The 21,168-nt window shown below is 43.0% G+C and overlaps 1 protein-coding gene across 1 annotated transcript in view; it reads left to right on the forward strand.

The window, feature by feature from the left end:
• frem2a (FRAS1 related extracellular matrix 2a) overlaps positions 1–21,168 on the forward strand; it is a gene marked incomplete at both ends in the record, with an annotated part of 90,755 nt that overhangs the window by 46,997 nt on the left and 22,590 nt on the right. The window contains 7 exons of the mRNA XM_080013495.1: positions 6,247–6,372; positions 7,313–7,564; positions 14,880–15,029; positions 15,476–15,685; positions 16,257–16,454; positions 17,646–17,810; positions 18,454–18,636. Of these exons, the coding sequence (XP_079869621.1) occupies positions 6,247–6,372; positions 7,313–7,564; positions 14,880–15,029; positions 15,476–15,685; positions 16,257–16,454; positions 17,646–17,810; positions 18,454–18,636 (1,284 nt within the window). The remainder of the gene's footprint in view (positions 1–6,246; positions 6,373–7,312; positions 7,565–14,879; positions 15,030–15,475; positions 15,686–16,256; positions 16,455–17,645; positions 17,811–18,453; positions 18,637–21,168) is intronic.

Below are 21,168 nucleotides of genomic sequence, written 5' to 3' on the forward strand. Positions count from 1 at the left end.
TAGGAGTCAGTTAGTTGGGCTATTAGAAATAAATTTTTCCTAGGACATATTGTGTGTTATCACCGGGTGCGTTGCATTACATTTCGCTGCATATATGTATGAAAGTATGTATATGTACGTGACGAATTAAAATCTTGAATCTTGAATCTTGAATCTCTGAAAAGCCAAAGCTGAGACGAGCTCACGTGGCATGGTGTGCTTGTGTGAAATCAAAATTAAATCTAAATGATTTTGTGATTTCGATTTCTGTGTCAAGTGCTATTCTTTATTTCTTTATTTGATTTTCTACTTTTTCATTATTATTTTTTTTATAAAAATCGTTCAAACATAGAAGAAACATCCCGCCACACCGTCTAAACTTGAAATTCAAATACAGTGGTACCTTGAGTTACGAGCGCACTAGCGCACGAGTTTTCTGAGTTACGAGCCATCGTCCCATCTATTTTTTGTATTGATTTGCGAGCAAAAATGTGAGTTACGAATAGTGAGCTTCAGGTGCCGCTGCTAGTGGGCGTGGCGGGCGAATGAGGCCAGCGTCCCGCGTCTCACTCCTTCACTTCACGTGGAAGCATCGCTTTTGTGTTTTGTGCTCGCGATTTGTGCTTTTTGTGCAGTTACTTTGCCCAAAAAATTATTTTTTTTAAAAATGGGTCCGAAAAAAAGTAAGTGCTGAGAAGAAAAAGCGGATGATGTCCATTGACTTAAAGTGCAAAATCATAGAAAAACATGAGCGAGGTGTGCATGTGATGGAATTGGTGAGGCAGTACGATCGTAGTACTTATACCATATGTACCATACTGAAGCAGAAGGAGACGATAAAGTGCACTACGCCAGCCAAAGGCGTTAAAATAATGTCTAAGCTCCGGACCGCTGTCCATGAAAAGATGGAGAATCTGCTGTTAGTGCAGCTGATGGAGAAGCAGCTCGCAGTAGATAGCGTGACGGGGGGTATCATCTGCGAGAAGGCAAAAATTATCTACACATTCTCCTTTATTGTGTTTTATTATGTTTTTATACAATATTTGTTAATTATAAATACATTTTTCTTATTTAAAAACACGTAACGAAAAAAAATTGGGGTGGTTTTTTTGGGGCTGGAACCGATTAATGGCATTTCAATTAATTTCAATGGGGAAAATTGATTTGCTATACGAGCAGATTGAATTACGAGCTCTGTCACGGAACGAATTAAACTCGTAAGTCAAAGTACCACATATTTGTTACACGTAACCATGTATTGATTTCAGTAAATGGACCTTATTCATCAGGCGAATGTTGAAAAAAAATCTTCTATATTCATCTTAATTGCAACTTTAGACAGTTTACTCTGTGGAAGTCTCTTCTTTGTTTAATATTTTGAGGACCTCCTACACACACTCCCTCCACACATGTTGTTCGAAGAATCCAGTCCTTTTCGCTACTTCACACTTCACTGTCAGATAAACTGCATCTGATTTTAGCATTACAAAATCTGCCCAAGATCCAAGTTTAATGTTAATAACGTCATTATTATATATACCGGAATTCCGCCTGCAGCGTGTCAGAGCTTTTTGCGTGCGGAACGAACTCTCCGTAGGAACGAATGGATGCTGCTTTGCTGTTGTCGTTTGTCATATTGGGTGTGAATGTGGCTTCAGGTTTGTAACTACAATAATAAAGAGTGAAGCCCCGCTGCCTGCTGGCTCACTAATTTCTGTTTATTGAAAGTTTATTAACATTACATGCATCACGTGTCCAAATTGCACCAAATTCGACACTGCACGTCCTGGGGTCCCCAGCAATACACCTGCCAAGTGTGTGGATCGAATGAACGGTTGTCGAGATAATCAAAGGACAAACATACAGACGACAGATAGATAGACAGACATACAGAGATTCCTGGATTTATAGTTAGACTCGTGCATGCCCGTTCAAAATGTAAGACTTTCTCAGACATTAGAATGGGACAGTTTAACAAAATATGACCCACCGCAGATTTTAGGTACTTTTGGTGCCGTTTTTTTTTCACGTCATTTGAAAGTGGAAAATCAGAGCTTCAAAAAAGCGAATCAAGCTAATATTTTTTAAAGCGATGCCTTGTTAATGACGAGGGTGCGGCAAAATGTGTTTCTGAGACAATCACCCTCGAAGTTTTCCCCACACTTGGCTTCATTCAGCCAGCTCCCAGAATGCAAATGGTTGGAGGACCAACAAAGCCACATGGTGACTTGCCACACGGCCACTTGATATCCTGCTGAATGGGGACTTGACACTCTGCTGAATGGGGCAATCTCTGCACTGTTCTTGTGTTTCGAGGGAATGTTGAACAGCCTCATCGACACACAACAGCTTTGTTTTTAAAAAAAGCTTATATTTAACAGTAAGAATATACATGTTTTATAAAAGTGAAATTATTTAGGAGTTTAAAAAGTCCGGACAACACAAAAAAATGTACAGTCTGTCAATAATATTAGTCTCTGTATATCAACCTTGGTGTTAAAATATATAAATGTGCGTATGCCAAATATCGTCAAAGTTCTTGGAGTTATTATGTGGGCTAACCCCACCCTACCCCAGCTACACTTCGAGAGCCTGTTTGGGGCTGACTCTTTTCATTTTCTTTCGCCCCTCGCTGCATTTGCAGATAAACTTGTGAATCTTGTCCATTGCTACTTGTTCATAATCTGCATCATCAACCACAACGTCACGTCACATCACGTCATCGGTCTCCTCCGGTGGTTCTTGAAAATATTCTGTTTAATCATCACATTAAGGTTGAAATCCGCTGTTTGAAATGTTCTCTAAGTACGGGATAACGCCGGTATCAGATTGAGCATCGCTGTTGGAGAACTGACCTGACTATCATCGCGGAAAATTAAGTCCGGTACGCTCTGCTTACACTGTCTTGGATCTATCGCACTGGTCAGATTAAGGTCTGCGATATGATTTAGAGCTTCTGCCACCTGCCTCTCATAATCCATTACAACACGGAGATTAAAGTTTTCACAGACAAGGGAAATCAGAGGATCCTCGTCTTGTTTACAGAAGTGACGTCAGCATTTCTTTTTTGCGGATTATGCTGCCTACACAAGAATGGATCCAGGTGTGTGTATAAAACACGTAAGATTTAAAAGCTGAACTCTATCAAAACGGTTTCACATTGTGACTTGAATGAATGATCTTATTACATTACATTTAGCAGACGCTTCACCTGGACGGTCGCTTTAAAGGAAAAAATCGATTGGCATTGTGCAGCACTGTTTGGCATCTCGGTAAGTAAACTGTGTTTCCCCATGTAATCTAATGGGAATGTTTTACATGACAGTTTAACATTTATATACTATTTATAAACCAAACTCAGTTTTGAAAATACATTGAGAGATAAAAAAAACCACAAAGGAACATGAATCTGGAAAAATCCCATTTTCCAGGTGATTTCAGAAATAACCCACTGCAGCAAAACCCGACTTGGGTCACAATGTCAGTGATTTAGTCCTTTGTTCCACAATGGGAGATTAAAGTCATACACAGGGAAAGAGGCTCTTATGTGACTCGCCCGGCATGGGCTCGCTGTTCACTGTATATTGAAAGTTTATTAATATAACACATTTTGTGTGTACAACTTGGACCAAATTCGACACTGCCTGTCCTCGGGTCCCCAGCAATACACCCGCCAAGTGTAAAGTGGATCAGATGGGCGGTTGTCAAGATAATCAAAGGACATACGTATATATAGACACAGACAGACAGACATACAGACATTTCTTCCTTTATAGTTAGATATACTGTACACTTCTTCATTAATGATAAAGGCTGCCTAATCTTTATACAATTCACAATTATAAACTGTAATTCTGTATATATAGACAATGATATATTGAGCAAAATGGGTAAACCCACATTCAAAAGAACAATACAGAGATAAAGATAAAAATGTTTCCTGTGGCCATAGAATATTTATGAATCATCAATAATAAAAAAGGGTGTTGGGCATAGATATAAAAGCCAAACAGAAGAAACCTCTTTTTGTTGTCGATTTCTGGCGCGGGACGAGCGAGATCAAGTGCCGGTGCTGTTTTCACACTCTCACACTACATTTTTTTTTTTCCCCCTGCAAAGGTTTTAAACGTCAGACTGTTCTCCTCTCCAAGAGGGGAACTTGACCCACTTGGCTGAGAGTTTCTCCTTTTCTAAATATGTTAAGTGGATTCGGAGCAGGTCGTGGGGTTTGAAGTGATTCCACGTACAAAGGGGAGGGAAGGAGTGCGCTCTCCTCCGCAGCAGGTGAGAAGGAGTGAGAAAGGGTGAAGAGCGCCGCCTGATGATTCGCCTGATTTATTCACCACCGGCGGTCGAGGGGAAGGTCAAGGAGCCATTTCTTCCCGATACGGTTGCATCTTGGGTAATCACAGGGACGGCGCTGTCACACTCAGAACGCCATCTCCAAGCAGCGTCCTCTGGCTTTGACGACGGCTGATCGATGACGACTCGAGGCGCGGGAAAGTTTGAACGTCTCTCCCTCTCTGAGCATGCGACCACTCCTCCCTCACTCCTCACTTACTAAAAAGGAGTTTGGACTAATCGTGGAAAGTGCCGCCACACTTAACGAAAATAAGGGAATGGAAGCGCATTTGAGTGTCTGGAATGTTTGTACCTATATATACTGTATACTTAAACTCCACTTGCATATATATATATATATTTATATATAGTATATATACAGTGTATATATATATACAGTGTATATACAGTATATATATATATACACTGTATATACACTGTATGTGTATATATATATATATATATATATATATATATATATATATATATATATATATATATATATACACAGTATATATACCATATACAGTATATATATGCATGTGTGTGACCCTCAACCCCCTGCTGGGGAGTCCCTGTACGCCATGGTGAGAGGTGCCAGATAGCCCACCACCAAAAAAAGAGAGATCGAGAAGACTGTAGGCCAGCCCCACCCGCTGCAGCATCATATCGATGACTTTATATATTTATGAGCCAGGCATCTCTGGCTTTAGCGCTAGATATTGAATTATCAATTTTCTTCCATACAAATGGAAAGAGAACGGGCGGGAGAGGTCTGTGGGGAACAGGGAGAGAGAGGGAGAGAAGGACAAATTCGGTCAGAGATCCTGAACGAAACTGAAAACTCGGTCCACTCAAGGGTATTTATTGGCTTCCGTGCGTGCGTGCCTGCGTCCGTCCGCCCGAAAGGGAAAAGTCGCGGGGTTTATTTCCCCATTCTCCTTCGCTTTTGATCGATGGGGCTTTCACCGGCACTAACGCCCTCTCTCAGTCAGCCCCCGTAAGAGTGACCGAGAGCTTGACGATTTAAGAATGAATAAAGAGTTGCATTGCAGGTTGAGTGCTTGAACTCCACTTGCAGACTAACTCTGTCCGAGATGCAATAGCTCAATGTTGTATGCCCAGCATGCTGACAGCACAGGTTAAAAAAAAAAGAAACAGTGACGGAGAGAGAGAGAGAGAAAGAGAGAGAGAGATGCAGAGTGAAGAAAAACCGAGAGAAAGAGAGATGTGACAATGACACAAAAGGATTTGTTGGGAGTGGACATTCACTCTGACTTTCTCTCCATGCTCGGAGGAGTCGAGGTGGGACGCTCACTCAGCTTCTGTAGGACTGGAGGACGGCGTCAAACTTGGGAGAAAAGATGGAGATTAATTTTGGAGAATTAGAAACAATGTATACCCACACATACATCTAGCGTTGTGCTGTCTGAATGCGATTAATTGCTATTTATTTGTTCACTTAAATTTGACCCCAAAGAAAGATGGTTTGCTATATTACTGTAAAACATGGGAAACAATAAAATTTAAAAAACATACACATTAAAATGTGTAAATATAATAAATAGAAATTGATACATAATGATCATTTTACTGCAGACCCCCCTGCAATCCTCAGGAGGGACGCCAAGGGGCCGTGGACCACAGATTGGGAATCCCTTTGCTATCAAACAAAGTCATTGTAACTTGAAGCCTTTCATATTTAAGTTTGTCAAATACGGTATATAATCCTGCAAGTTTGTCATATACTGTGTATTTGAATATACTCGCAGATAAATTGATAGAATCTGCCATGTGGTAATGAGAGCGGGCTGATAACATAACAGAACTGGCAACTGGCTGACGTCTTGAGGAAGTCCAGCAAAACAAAAACATTTTTTTTTTAATGAAGTAATCATTTATTAAATTGCCCCTTTGTCCCAACAGAGTCCACGGTGTTCATCCCAGGGCAGAGCTACTCGGTGGAGGAGAACGTCGGGGAGCTCCTCATCCCGGTGCACAGGAGCGGCGACATCAGTCAGGAACTCATGGTGGTGTGCTACACCCAACAGGGTACTGGCTGCCTTCCCTTCCTCTTTGTTGAATTTGTTCTTTGTTTTTCATGATTGAATTTTCCCCTGTGGCATCCTCCCCTGTGTGTGTGTGTGTGTGTGTGTGTGTGTGTGTGTGTGTGTGTGTGTGTGTGTGTGTGTGTGTGTGTGTGTGTGTGTGTGTGTGTGTGTGTGTGTGTGTGTGTGTGTGTGTGTGTGTGTGTGTGTGTGAGGATGGGGGTTTTACCTGTTGCTCGTCGATTGCTCTGATCCCGGCCCGTAATGACCTAGACCCAAGGCAGGTGTGGCTGACTAAACCACACCACCCCCACACCACAATCGGCAAACTGGACAAACAAAAGCTGACAAGCGATCCAAACCAAACGGAGAACTAAACACACAAACCAAATCGCTAAAAGAACAACAACAATAGGCATTGACTTTATCAGCATTTAGCGGGAAAACTGCATCTATATATAAATATCAACACATTCGTAGATGCACTTCTCCATACATACACATATGTGCGTGTGCGTATATAAACTATTCAACCCCAGTATAATCCCTACCCACATTTTCCTAGAGGATCCTATAATAAGTTATGTAAGTGCAATTGTAATTAAGTTGTAAGTTATTGCTCATTCTATGTCATTATGTCATTTTAAGATAAGATAACACTTCATTAATCCCCGGAGGAAATTCAGGCATTACAGCATCAAAACAACAATGCCTTCGTGCCTTGCTACAAATTAAAACGAGATAAGAAACAACAAATATAGTCCGCTATCCATCCACACAAGTTAGCATGTGGTAGCGGTATTCTAACTACCAGCAAAATGCTAACTAGCACTAACTGGTCCACACGAAAACAACTTTTAGGTTACCGGAACTGAAGCTCGTGGGAAAACGCCTCCCAGGGTGGAGGTTCTTTCCTGGAGTCCGTTATCCATGTACCCCCACAGGCTCGGCCACCGGGACGGTCCCCACCAGCGTGCTGTCCTACTCTGACTACATCTCCCGTCCGGAGGAGCACGGCAGCATCCTGCGCTTCGACAAGGGCGAGACGGAGAAGCGGTGCCGCGTGGTGGTCATCGACGACTCGCTGTACGAGGCGGAGGAGAGCTTCAACGTCACTCTGTCGCTGCCCGTGGGAGGGCGCCTGGGAGCGCACCGCGCAACCGCTAAAGTCAGCATCTTGGCCGACGTGGACGACGGTAAGGCTGCTACTGGGTTGTTGTTTAAGTCCAGTCCGTCATGTCGGTCCGATTAACACGATGGCTTTTATCCACACAACATTAGAAGCGATTCGCTAATGGCTTACATCCAAATTGTGGCGGGGCCGAGGAAATTGAGGCCAAACGTGTGATTAGAGATGACGCAGGAGGCAAAACAGTTTCAAAACAAATACTTTGAAACTACTGAAAATGGCAAAAACATGACTCAAAAAATACATGGCTTAGAAAGCAGAGACATTTCTTATTTGAGGCAGTATGACCTTTCTTGAAAGTCTAAATACCAAATTTTACACACGACATAAAATATGAACTGAAAATACAAGCTCTATCACCAGGCTCCTCCATCGTCCGCAATGACTTTGATGACTTGAACAACACAACTCCGTCCAAGGCATTAGGGTCCTGTCCACGTAGAGTTTCCATCTAATCTCCCTGCCAACTCTGGTTTGCCTCCACCGCCAAAGACACATCACCTTTGAGAATGAGTCCTGACTATCCTGACTATACACCGATCAGCCACAACATTAAAACCACTGACAGGGGAAGTGAATAACATTGATTATCTGGTTCCAGTGGCACCTGTCAAGAGGTGGGATATATTAGGCAGCAAGTGAACAGTCAGTTCTTGAAGTTGACGTGTTGGAAGCGGGAAAAATGGGCAAGCGTAAGGATCTGAGCTACTTTGACAAGGACCAAATAGTGATGGCTAGACGACTGGGACAGAGCTTCTCCAAAACTACAGGTTTTGTAGGGTGTTCCCGGTATGCAGTGGTTAGTACCTACCAAAAGTGCTCCGAGGAAGGACAACCGGTGAACCTGCAACAGGGTCATGGGCACCCAAGGCTCAGTGATGCGCGTGGGGGTGAAGTCTAGCCCGACTGGTCTGATCCCACAGAAGAGCTACTGGAGCACAAATTGGTGAAAAAGTTAATGCTGCTATGATAGAAAGGTGTCAGAACACACAGTGCATCACAGCTTGCTGCGTATGGGGTTGCGTAGCTGCAGATCGGTCAGAATGTCCATGCTGACCCCTGTTAGAACTGGACCATGGAGCAATGGAAGAAGGTGGCCTGGTTTGATGAATCACGTTTTCTTGTACATCATGTGGATGGTCGGGGTTACGGTCCGAGCCGATCCAACATCAGTCGGATGTGCTGGAACAACCCGCCCAATCCACGGGGCCCCACCTCACAACTTCCAGGATCTGCTGCTAACGTCTTTGTGCCAGATACCACAGGACACCTTCAGAGGTCTTGTGGAGTCCATGCCTCCACGGGTCGGAGCTGTTTGGCTGACACGAGGGGGAGCTACACAATATTAGTGGTTATTAGCGCTGGTTCTAATTTTATGGTACGTGGGAAGGAAGCATTGGGTCATATTGTCTTCCTAGTAAAGACAGCGTACTGGGAAGGGGAGACTTTTAAACACCCTGTCGCGCGGAGAGATAAAACCACATACCTGCCGCTCTGTAATTCAGACAGTTTTTAATTACGCTCGAGGAGTCCGCTGGGACTGCCTGTCACACACTGTCTCCAGTCTGCTTTCATCACGCAAAACATATTTACGATATCAATGATGTCTCATTACCTCATGTCGCCGCCGCCACCGGCGCCATTGTGGGGAGAGAGAACGAGGGAAGCTGCGCTAGAGAGTTATCTCGGGACAAACTGGTCCAGTGGGAAATAAAAACAAACAAACTTTAGCCGTAGACGGACGTCTGCCGTGACCTATTGATTTATTTTATCGACATAAGAGAGATCGCTGATTTTAATCTGTGGCCGAGCAACCCGGTCCCACCCAACTGTAGTTATTGCTGAATATACTACAAAGGTTTTACTTTTTCCATTAGTTCTGCATTTCTGCCCAACATTATTGGCCTGAATTGACTTAAATCCAGTCGATAAATTTTTTGAAACGGCGATATTCATGTTGATTATTATCGATTATTTTTCACCCCATCTTGATCTTTCTCTTCAATATTAAACCAACGGTTAAAAAGACGAAGAAAGAAAAGAAGAAGTCACCATCTCGTCTTTTCCCTGGGTTAGGGTTAGATAGATAGATAGATAGATAGAGAGATAGATGGATAGAGAGAGAGATAGATAGATAGATAGATAGATAGATAGATAGATAGATAGATAGATAGATGGATAGAGAGATAGATAGATAGAGAGATAGATGGATAGAGAGATAGATAGATAGATAATCGTTCATGAACGATCCGGTTCTGTTCAGCGGCTGTCTCGCTGGGTGCTGGGTGCCCTTCTTTTTTTGGTCAAGTTTTACAGTTTTATGTTGTGTTGTTAAATAAATAAATATAAATGAACATTTATATTTGATTTGCCCACTATCCTGGACACCTCCCCTCCAATCAGATGAAGTTATGCAAATTATTACAACCCACCAATGAACTTGAACCCCCCCCTCCGTCATACATACAGAACATTACACTAGTTTTTTTATGACAGACTACTATAAAAACATGTTTTACACCTTTTGACTTTTTTCATTTTTAATTTTTTGTTAAATATAGAGATACCAAAACCCTACCATTACGGTTACAAGACAAGTGATACATACCGAACCAGGATCCCCCTGTACAGTTGCATCCCTAATATGTATGTATGTATGTATGTATGTACAGTATGTATGTATGTATGTATGTATGTGTGTATGTATGTACATACATATGTTATTCATCTCCAAAGGGAAATTGCAGTGTCACAGCAACTCACGTCAAAAGATGTGTAATGTAACAGTTGTCTGTGCACCATTCTACCCTGACCGTAATGATAAACAACAAAATATAACCCAAAAAGTAACAGAAAACCTTTTTTTTGTATATAAAATGCAATTATATAAACATATATTTAATGATATAATAAAATATAAATAGTGACCCAAAAAAAAATGCTGGAGAGATTTGGTCATAGACAATAACTGATGAAATAAACCTGACAGTGAAGCAGAAAGCGACTGGAAAGAGCAGAATTGATGGAACTATTTTTAGTCCATACTCCTCCTCTTCTTTCTCATTTGATGTTTGAATGTAAGTTCTTTTGGCAAAATGACATTTGATTCAAACAAGACAACATGTCAGGTCCTTACCTTGAGCAAACAAATACTACCAAAAACGAAAAACTAGGGTCTCGAGGGTGTGTGCGTGTGTGCGTGTGTGTGTGTGTGTGTGTGTGTGTGCGTGCGTGCGTGCTTGTGTGTGTGTGTGTGCGTGCGTGCCTGCGTGTGTGTGTGTGCGTGCGTGGGTGCCTGCGTATGTTTTGCAGGACGGCAATGTTGCTACAAGAGAAAAAAAACATGACACACTGTCTAATTGTTAGTAAAATTGGCAGAGTGCTTCAGTTCTGGTGCTCACTTCAAAGGGATGGAAATGCGCTTACAAAAACCCGGCTCTTCGGAGAAAAGTGTCATTTTTTTTTTTTTTTTTTTTATTTTGCTCCCGGGGGATTAAACACCGTCAGACAAATACCTGAAAATGTAGCCTCTGCCACTACAGCTATGGAACGCGCTCACCTTGGTGAAATTTGATGTGTGTGTGTTTGTGTGTGTGGGGGGGGGAGGGTGGGGGTGGTTTACATAGTCAGATTTGCATAAGAGCTGCGTTCATAGATGGATCGATAGATAGATAGATAGATAGATAGATAGATAGATAGATAGACAGATAGATAGACAGATAGATAGACAGATAGATAGATATATTGATGGATGGAAAGATAGATCTAGGTAGGTACGTAGGAAGGTACTTTGGTCATCTCCGGAGGGATATTGCGAATGTCTCAGCAGATCACAAGACAGGAGGCAAAATAACAATGAAGCACAAAAAACATAAGAATGATCAAAAATAGAATGGCAAGACATGGAAAAATTAGTACACAATAAATGTATGGCAATATACACTAAACCTAATGATAAACAACAGATGTAGCCTAGAAATAACAGAAAAAACTATCTCAAATCAAAGATAGAAATGAAAAAGACCTAAAAAAAATAAAAGACCATCAACGAACGTTAATAAAATATAGGCTCCTATACTGTTTGGATTGGTTATTTAAATTTTTTTTTAGATAAGTTGGTAAATTAGTGAGACTGGTTAAGATGTGAAATGGAGTAAACAAAAAAGAAGGGAAAGGTAAAACTCAAGCTGCACTTTTTTGAATGAAGCACTTTATTTTAAGATGCACCTCTTTGAAACATCTTGTTTTATTTGAGATGAGAAGAATATTTATTTATTATTAAAGTACTTATTATCTATAATCCCTCCAGTTCAATGTGAAAACTGGTAATAAATAAATAAAATAAAATATAAATTCGCCGTACATACAGTAGTGTTTGCGATGTGCGGAAAAAATAAAAATTAAATACATACAATTCACAGATAAAACAGATTCATTGAACGTGAATATGGTGACATCCGAGGTTGACATTGATAACGTCATCATTTTGAAGTACGTGACTTATTTCTTAGGCCGTTTCTCACTACCAAGTACGCGAAGTCCGGACTTGCGGACTTGGTAGTTCAGACTTGGCTAGTTCAACTCAGGAGTACAGACTCCCGGGGACCATTACCATTACCACCGCTTGGTGCGAAATGCATTCCAGGATACTTGGCTGTCGCAAGTCCACACAAGTCACCACCGATGCATCCTCGATAAAATGGGCGGAGCAAGTCCACATCCGGGCATTTGGACTGGACTCGGCTTGATGCGTACCTTGAATTGGAACAGTACTTGGGCTGCGACTGATGACGTTTCACAAGTGCACAAGAACACAAGGACAGACAAGAACGCAGATTGAGAAAGGGCCAAAGCTTTAAGTCCAGTTCCAATAAAAAAAAAGCTGGGCCGACGTAACTTCCGGTCGCGGCGTCGGGGCCAGAACGCGTCGCATGAGTCGGAAAAAATCGCGAGCGGGTCCTCGAGGCCTCGACCCGGCGCGGAAATCCAGCTCTCCTTCGCCCGCGGGATCCCGCACTCATCGCGTCCTTTGAGGTGGCTCTGTTTTTGGGGTGGGGGGGGGGGCTGCCGGGAATGCCTCCTAACCGATATTTAAACGGGATATAAACACGGATGAGCGCTGGCACGGCGGTACGCACCCGGACGTGCATTCTCTCTCTCTCTCTCTCTCTCTCTCTCTCTCTCTCTCTCTCTCTCTCTCACACGCACACCAGACGCAGATTCCCCCTCGCGACCTCACACGCCGAAGAGTGATAAAATACAGGCTCCTTAAAAACCGCTGCCCCCTGGGGCGAGAGGAGTGATGCACTTCTCACTCAAGCCCTCAGCCCCCGTGTGGGCGTGGACCTGTCAGCGAATTGTTTCGTGGGAGTGTTGACGTGTGTGTCGCCGCCCGGGCTTCCTTTTTTTTCCCCAACAGGAAGCAGGGTGAGACGCGGCGTTCAGCGATTTTGGGGAATGGCTCGTTTCTGCGTGACACAAAACGCTCCTTTTGGTCCCGTTTGCGCGCGCAAATAAATGAAGCCCTGCAACTCTTGCAAACCCAGGCCACATCTGTTTGTTGTCGTCGTCGGGTGAGGAGCGCGTGGGAGGGCGAGGTCAAACGGAGAGTCGTTTCCAGATGGGAAACACGGGGAGGGACGTTTGACAAGAGAGCAAGTACATATATATAACAATACTGCTGCTTGGCAGTCTATCCAAGTGCAAAATCAATACAGAACAGGCGAACAATTCTCTCCATCCCTCAATAATGCAACGTAAATACACAAGTTGTTATTTTTTGTTTTTTGTTTTTGTCATTTGGCCCAGTTAAAAGTGTATAAAATATTCAAGTTTAAAATTCAGCGAAGTGATATTCGGGAGCTATTCTCTCGACTGCTGGAGTGTTCAATCGTGCTTAAAGATAAAAATAAAAAATGTTTTTGTTTTTTTTGTTATATCGGAATTTCTCAAATAGAGTGAAAGAGTGCAGCAGAACTAAAAGCGACACTATTAAAATTGTTTACCTTAAATGACAGCTTCAGAATCATTTGGATGGGACACTGACCTGTAATTTGGAGAATGGCACCTCATTCCCACCCACCCCTGCACTGTGTAACTTTTGTGTTCAGCTACGAAGCAGTCGGAGAAGTGCGTTATGCTTTACAGCACTACGGCACTTCCTGTTGTTTGATGTCGGGCTCCGGTAATTACCGTTTTTTTGGCTGGTAAAATTTATGGAAAAAAAAAATGTATAAATAAACTTGCAGGTCAAAATGTCTGGTAATAATGCTCATACATATTGTACCTGCTCCACCTCCCTGACGGCATGGATGTGACGGGCCAGTGGCGTGCACCGGCCCTCACTCTCATTGCGCCGCGGGGTTTGTTTCACCCTCTGACCCGCGCGTGCGAGCAGATCTGCCAGGGCGAGGGCGTCTCGTACCTACACCGGTAGCAGAGGGCCCCGTCCCTCCCCACCACCTCTCTCCCCGCGGCTGAGTGCTCGCTGTAGCGGCGAGGTCCGTGCAAGGGGCGCTGTAACCTGGGTGTACATTATATCTGCCTTTGTAACATAGACTGCTATTGAAACGTGACTGATGAGGTTCAAATTTGTCCGGTAAAATAAATGACTTTCCCAGACCTGACCGAGTTTTCGGACAGTGGTGTAAAAGTGCAATTCCACTCAGAAACTATATATATATATATTATATATATAAATTTTTTTGTTGTTGTTTTTGTGTTTATAATATAATATGTGTATATATACAGTATATATATATATACTGTGGATATATATATATATGTGTATATAAATATATAATATATGTGTATATAAATATATAATATGTATGTGTGTGTATATATATATATATATATATATATACAGTATATATATATATATATATATATACAGTATATATATATATATATATATATATATATATATATATATATGCCTCGGCTTTGTTGCCTAGGGAAACAATGCCGGTTCAATCGAGCCTTTGAGCTGTCTGGGGGGTCTCCACTTCAGACCCTGCCACTCACTATCTCAGCCCGCCAGACAGACGGACACACACACACACACAAACACACACACACACACACACACACACACACACACACACACAGATGTCTTGTTTTTCACGCCAAACAGGTGGTGGTGGGGGGTGGAGGGGGGTTGGTAATAGTGATGAGGGTTTAGAGTGAAGGAAGGCCGGAGGGGTTGGTGGTCCAATGTGTATACGCTCAAACACTTATACAAAAACAAAAAAAAGATTCATGACAAATTAATTGATGAATAATCTTGTTGTTGTTGTTGTTTGCCATCTGTTACGGCTTAGCTCCGGTGTTCTACTTCGGGGAGGTGGAGTATCTCGTCGACGAGAGCGACGGACACGTGGAGGTCAAGGTGTGGCGCACGGGGACCGACCTGTCCAAAACCGCCACCGTCACCGTCCGCTCCCGCAAGAGTGAGCCGGCCTCTGCCGAAGGTGACAAAAAAAAACAAAAAAACGAAATGTGTATACAAAATGTGTCCTATGTACAGTACAGGAAACATTAAAAGGCTGTGGCAGGGGCTAAGTGGCAGCATGGTCTGATGTGGTGATATGGTGAATAAATATGTATACCAAACTACGGGCATGTGTAATAATGGATGAGTAGGTCTAAATTATAACGATGTTAACTACTCAATTATGTCTAAGGTACAACAATGTTTTAAATAAAATGAAATAACTTTCATTTTATTTCACATCATTTAACAAGTTCATTTCCCAAGCAAAAATTCCCTTCCATAGTAATTCCTTTGTGTCCATTCTTTTAGGATTCCATTTTGAGATTGTTTTCCTGCCACTACATACAGATATCAGAATTCGCTCTCCCCCTCCTCGCTCCTTCACGCCTTCTCCCACCTCCCTCCCCCTTGCTCCCCCTCCAGCCGGTATCGACTACGTCGGCATCAGCCGAAACCTGGATTTCGCCCCCGGGGTCAGCATGCAGACCCTCAGGGTCACCATCCTGGACGACCTGGGGCGCCCGGAGCTGGAGGGTCCCGAGAGGTTCGAGCTGGTCCTCCGCATGCCGGTGCACGGCGTCCTCGGGGAGCCCGGCAAGACCGTCGTCCTCATCAACGACTCCGTGTCCGACTGTAAGTCAAGGGATCAGGGTTTGGGCGGGAAACGAGGCGGAGCTAGTTCTGTCGGACAACTTGACGGCGCCACACGCTTCTACGCCCTTGTTTGGCCGTCCTTTTAAAGCAGGCATTCCCTCTGGTCCTGCCTGCTTTGCTGCTTTGCTGCTTTGCTGCGCTCCCTCCACCTCCCCTGCATCCACCTGTTGAGTTCTACTCTTCCATCCAATGGGGGATTGGAGCTCGTCACTCCTATATTTCTAGTTCATTAAATATGCATATGTTTGCTAGACACCTCACCGGGAGTGATGAGCAGTAGAACCCAGACCAATACTTGTCTGTCAGAACTACAGCTTTCATAAATTTTTGTAGTACTATCGTAGCCAACATTAATGTAATTTGTTGTATTTAATGCACTCCAGGACAATTTACCTCGATGAATATACAGAATGAGGGATGTCCTCTAATACATTTAGCTCCTGAGCTCTGCAGATTTTCCATCCGACGTTTAATTTTGAAAGCCCTATCCCTCCCTGTCGAGCGACGTGATCCTGATCTCCGCCCGTCTCGCACTTCACACTTCAATCAGTGCCAAAGGTCCAGTTTGGTGAAGCGGCGTACACGGGGGAGGAGCGGGACGGCCGTATCCTGGCGACGGTGTCACGCAGCGGGGACATCAGGCACCGGTCCACCGTGCGCTGCTACACCCGCCAGGGCTCCGCGCAGGTGGCCACCGACTTCAAGGAGCGTCCCAACACCGACGACTCCCTCATCACCTTCTTGCCTGGTACTTTCTGTTTTTCCGATTCTGAATGCTGTTTTTGTCGGGTAGTACACTGGTGGCCTGTTGCTGCCTCTGTTATGAATTTCACATTTCTTTATAAAGTCCCTGTGAAGTGAATCCAGTGATTTGTTTCCAAACACAATGTGCACGTGAGAAAGTAATTGCTGAAAACACGTGAAAAGACTGTGAAGGATGTGGTACTGAATTGTGGAGTTAGACCGTTTAGCTGTTTCTCACCATTTTTTTTTTTTGGTCCGGGGATAAGTCATGACTAGATAACGTAGAGCGCTCATACTCGCCAAGGCCCCTCCCGTATCACCACATAAACACCCGGTCGGACCGTCGGAAACGTAGTATCAGTGGTGGGATAAGCTAATCTACTGTAATTGCCTGGAGTTTGTGATAAAATGGGGTTTTGGGAAGAAACACCGGGAGTGAAAGGCGTGAACTCATGCCAAGACTTTGCGCCGATGTCGTGGGTGCCTCCGCTGTGCCTTTGAGGTGTCCAACTAGACACACAGGACTGGGTTGGGCAGGACATTTAAACATGGAAGTTACTCCAATGTAAACGTTAAACAGGCGTTAGACTGGGCGTGGTTTCAGAGTCTTCAGCGGACACGCCCCCACTGTCCCAGAGCAGAGGGAACTGCCCTTTTTTTTCTCACTATTTTGAAACCTAATTTTATATACTTGCCGATATTTTTAATCGTTCAAATTTGTTCTGCGGTGTGACGAACTCAGAACACATTTATTTTCACTTCACAGGGACTTTGATGAACATCTGCTTAAATGAATACAAAGGGGAACATCACAGGCTTGTTTGAAAAATACAGGTAGTTTGAATTGGAAGTGGTTCCTCTTTTCCAAGCTGTGAACCCAATTCCTAAATATTATCTCAACAAACAGTGTGCAGAAAATATGATATATATTTAGTCTAATTATTGGTACAAAATGTCTCAATATTTATTATTATCTGTGTTAACACTTTTAATATCCATTATTATTTAACTATTAGTAACCAGGGGGAAATTATAGTTTTATATATACTGTATGTGTGCTGTTATATACTGTGTATACACATAATAAATATGTATACATGTATGTATATATATATAGAAATGTACTATTTCCAAAAATCCATATCCACGTGTTGACGTCTCACCGCCATGGCCCCCGTCACTGTTTGTTTCCCAGGCGAGGCGGAGAAGCCGTGCCTCCTGACCCTGGTGGACGACGCGCTGTACGAGGAGGCCGAGGAGCTGCGGCTGGTTTTAGGAAACCCCCGGAGCGACTCCCCGTTCGGGGCTTCGGTGGGGGCTTTGAACGAGACGGCGGTGACCATCCTGGACGCGGCAGACAGTGAGTCGGCGTCGGGCGGGGCGTTGGCGGCGGGGGCCGTTTCTAGCTTCTTTGGGGGGGCCCGATGCAAAACGTTGTTTCGGGGGCCCCTGTTTTGTTAAACTATGGTCGGGGGGGGGGGATTCCAAGCCCTCCGAGGTGGTCGGGGGGTATGCATTCAACATTTAAATGCATCAATCTGGTGCACTTTAGGAGGAAAAGAGGCTTGGTCTGTGAAAAACTCGCACAGCTTTTTTTCCTCTCGAATTAAAATTCAAACATCTGAAGTTGACCCCCGGCAATTTAAACCGACAGAAAATTAAAATAAATGGGAAACACTGGGGCTCCCCCACGTCGAGAAACTCCTGAAAACTGACAGGATTTACCCAATCTGCATTAGAACATCTCCCAAATGCGCATAAGTGAGACGGATGCTGCATTTTCCTTCTAATTTTAATTTAGAATGTTAGGAACAAATTTATTAAGGAAGCAAAATTGAGGCAAACATTGCAACTGATATATACTCAACATCTAAAAAAAAAAGAAAGAAAAGGCAGCTGGGGGGCCGCCTGGTGGCTTCGCGGGCTTCGTCGGCGGTAAGAAACGGCCACTTTCCTAATTTCCGAGTGAACGGCAGCGCCCTCCTCTCAACCCACCTCCTCAGAGTCCATCATCCGTTTCGCCGAGACCAAGTTCAGTCTGAGCGAGCCCAAGGAACCCGGCGGCGTCTCGGTGGCCAAGATCCTCGTCGTGCGCCTGGGCGACGCCTCCAAGGTGTCGGTGGTCCGGGTCCACACCAAGGACGGGTCGGCCGTCTCGGGGGAGGACTACCACCCCGTATCTCAAGGTCGGTCTTGCGGAGGGATCCATCGCGAGCGGCAAATCATCCTGTTCTGTGCAGTTCTGGCATGAGAGTCACAAAATAAGCCTGGCCTTGTGTACTTAGGTTTCCTTATTATGTTTATTATGTTTCCTTCCTCGCTTACCTACACTATTTATCTTAAGCACCGGCACCGCTACCTCACTTGTGCTGCGTTCCGTGGGAAATCGGAAGTCAGTAATTCCCAGTTGCCAGTTACTCCGACAGCAAATTTGCAATTTTGCAATTCTGTTTGGCAAGCTTGTGAATGCTACAAGCTACAAAACGTGTGTTAACATTACATTACAAAACATCACACACACTTTATGATTTATTATATTCTACCTATATACCATCACAGTGATATATCCTGTGCAAGCACTATTATAGTTTACAGGTACTCCTCACTTAACGACCTACCTGTTTAACCACCGTTCGGACTTACGACCAGATCTCTGACCAGTCTCTATTGTGCAATACCACGGCGTCTCAGCGTCAAGCATCTCATCACGGATCACCCTTTATATACTACAGTATTTACACTACATATACTTCATATACTTTATATACTATATACAGTATAGACACTATATGTTCTATTTATACTATATACACTATACTATATATACTGTATACACTGTATACATCTCATCTCATCACCGTTCTCTGTCTCGTTCCCGCAGTCTGTCAGTATTCACTACACTAGCGTTCGCAGTCACCACGCCCCCTTACCATGAAATAACACTATATACACTAATTACACTATATACACTGTATACACTATATACACTATATACACTCTATACACTATATATACCATATACACTTTATACTGTACACTATATATACGATATACACTATACTGTATATACTAGCCGCGCCCCCTTACCGTGAAATAACACGGGTCCTCGCTTATCGACCAATTCGCTAAACGACCTGGGTGTAGGAACGGAACTCGGTGGTTAAGTGAGGAGTACCTGTATTGCAGTATAGGATATCGAATCGCGTGTTGTTTATCTGACTTTTGTTATTTGTATCTTTCGCTATTTGTATATATTTGACATTTTCTTGTAATTATATATATATATATTATTTGATCCTATCTTATTATTATTTCTATTCTCCTTTTTCGGACTGTTAAGCTTTTTTTACTTTTTTTAATGCTTGTGGTCTGTACTGGAGTGCACCAAACCTCACCGGAACAAATTCCTAGTATGTGCAAATGTAACTGGCGAAGTCAAACCAGTTCCTGACATAGCAACCACAGAGCAGTTTGGATGGAGGGATCCAACCTGAAAAACGAACTTAAAAGCCTGGTTCCGTTGCACTTTTCCAAGTTAGGAGGTTGGATTTTTCCCGCTTCCGACCTCATTTGAATGCAGCATGTGCGAGTTCCTGGTGTGAGCAGAGGCTCGGACTCATGCTGCCCTCGCACTTCAACCAAAAACTTAAATCTACATGCATCCTTTGATTTTTCGGGGTTTTTATGTCTACGCTGCAGCTATTAGGTGATAATGGGACTCAGCGAAAGTTTTGATGACTGTGAAATAAACTGGCCTCTGGGCACGCTCACCATTTATTGAGATGAGCGTGAGTACTGTATTTTTCCGGTGTGAGGGTCCTTGATTTTGAATTTCATCCCAGAAGAAGGAACGCTAATCCTGGCCCCGGCGTGGTCCGGCGTCACGTCCGTTTTAATTGCATTTCAATATTCTTCACGCTGTGTGGGCGAGGCCAAATCCTCCGCTCGCCGACCCTGTCTTGTGCTGCGGTCAGCTTCAAGTGCCCCTCGCTCCATCAAGCCTCCAGATACAGTATCTATATATTGTTTACGACCACTCCCGCTCGCTTTATTCAAAACTCCTGCCCCACCACTGTTCCAATAAGACAAGTTTCCCTGTATCACTGTGCATTTCTCATTTTCACACACGTATGTATTAAATGTGTTTTTTTTGTTTTATTACTATTATTATTATTATTATTATTTTTATTATTATTATTATTATTATTATTATTACTATTATTATTATTATCATTATAATAATTATTATCATTTTTATTATTATTATTATTATTATTATTATTATTATTATCATTTTTTCTGTGCAGTGCGTAACAGCTAACTCATTGATTGCAATTGATAAAAAAAAAAAAAGTCATACTATGGTGCATTTTATTTTTTGGCAAACTAAATCTAAGCAAATTCAAAGAGATAAACTTGACATTATTTTCTAAACGAAGTCATTTTTTTGTCATAATTCCAGAGACAAGGTTTGTCAGTATTTGCCTAAGTAATTGGTGGCTGTTGATTTGAACAGGTAGGGAAAAATGAATGACGTTTTGAAGGACAAAAATATTCATCCCTACACTCACACTCACACTCACTACAAATACTTACGCGTACTCCATGTATATGTTGATTATACGCCCGCTCCGAAGGTGTGCTTTTACGAGGGATGTATAAATAGAACATTTCGCTTGATTGAGTGAATTATTGGGGTTATTTTTTTTTTGTGTGTG

This window comes from Zeus faber (genome assembly GCF_960531495.2).
Source record: "Zeus faber genome assembly, chromosome: 14".
NCBI classification, from domain to species: Eukaryota; Metazoa; Chordata; class Actinopteri; order Zeiformes; family Zeidae; genus Zeus; species Zeus faber.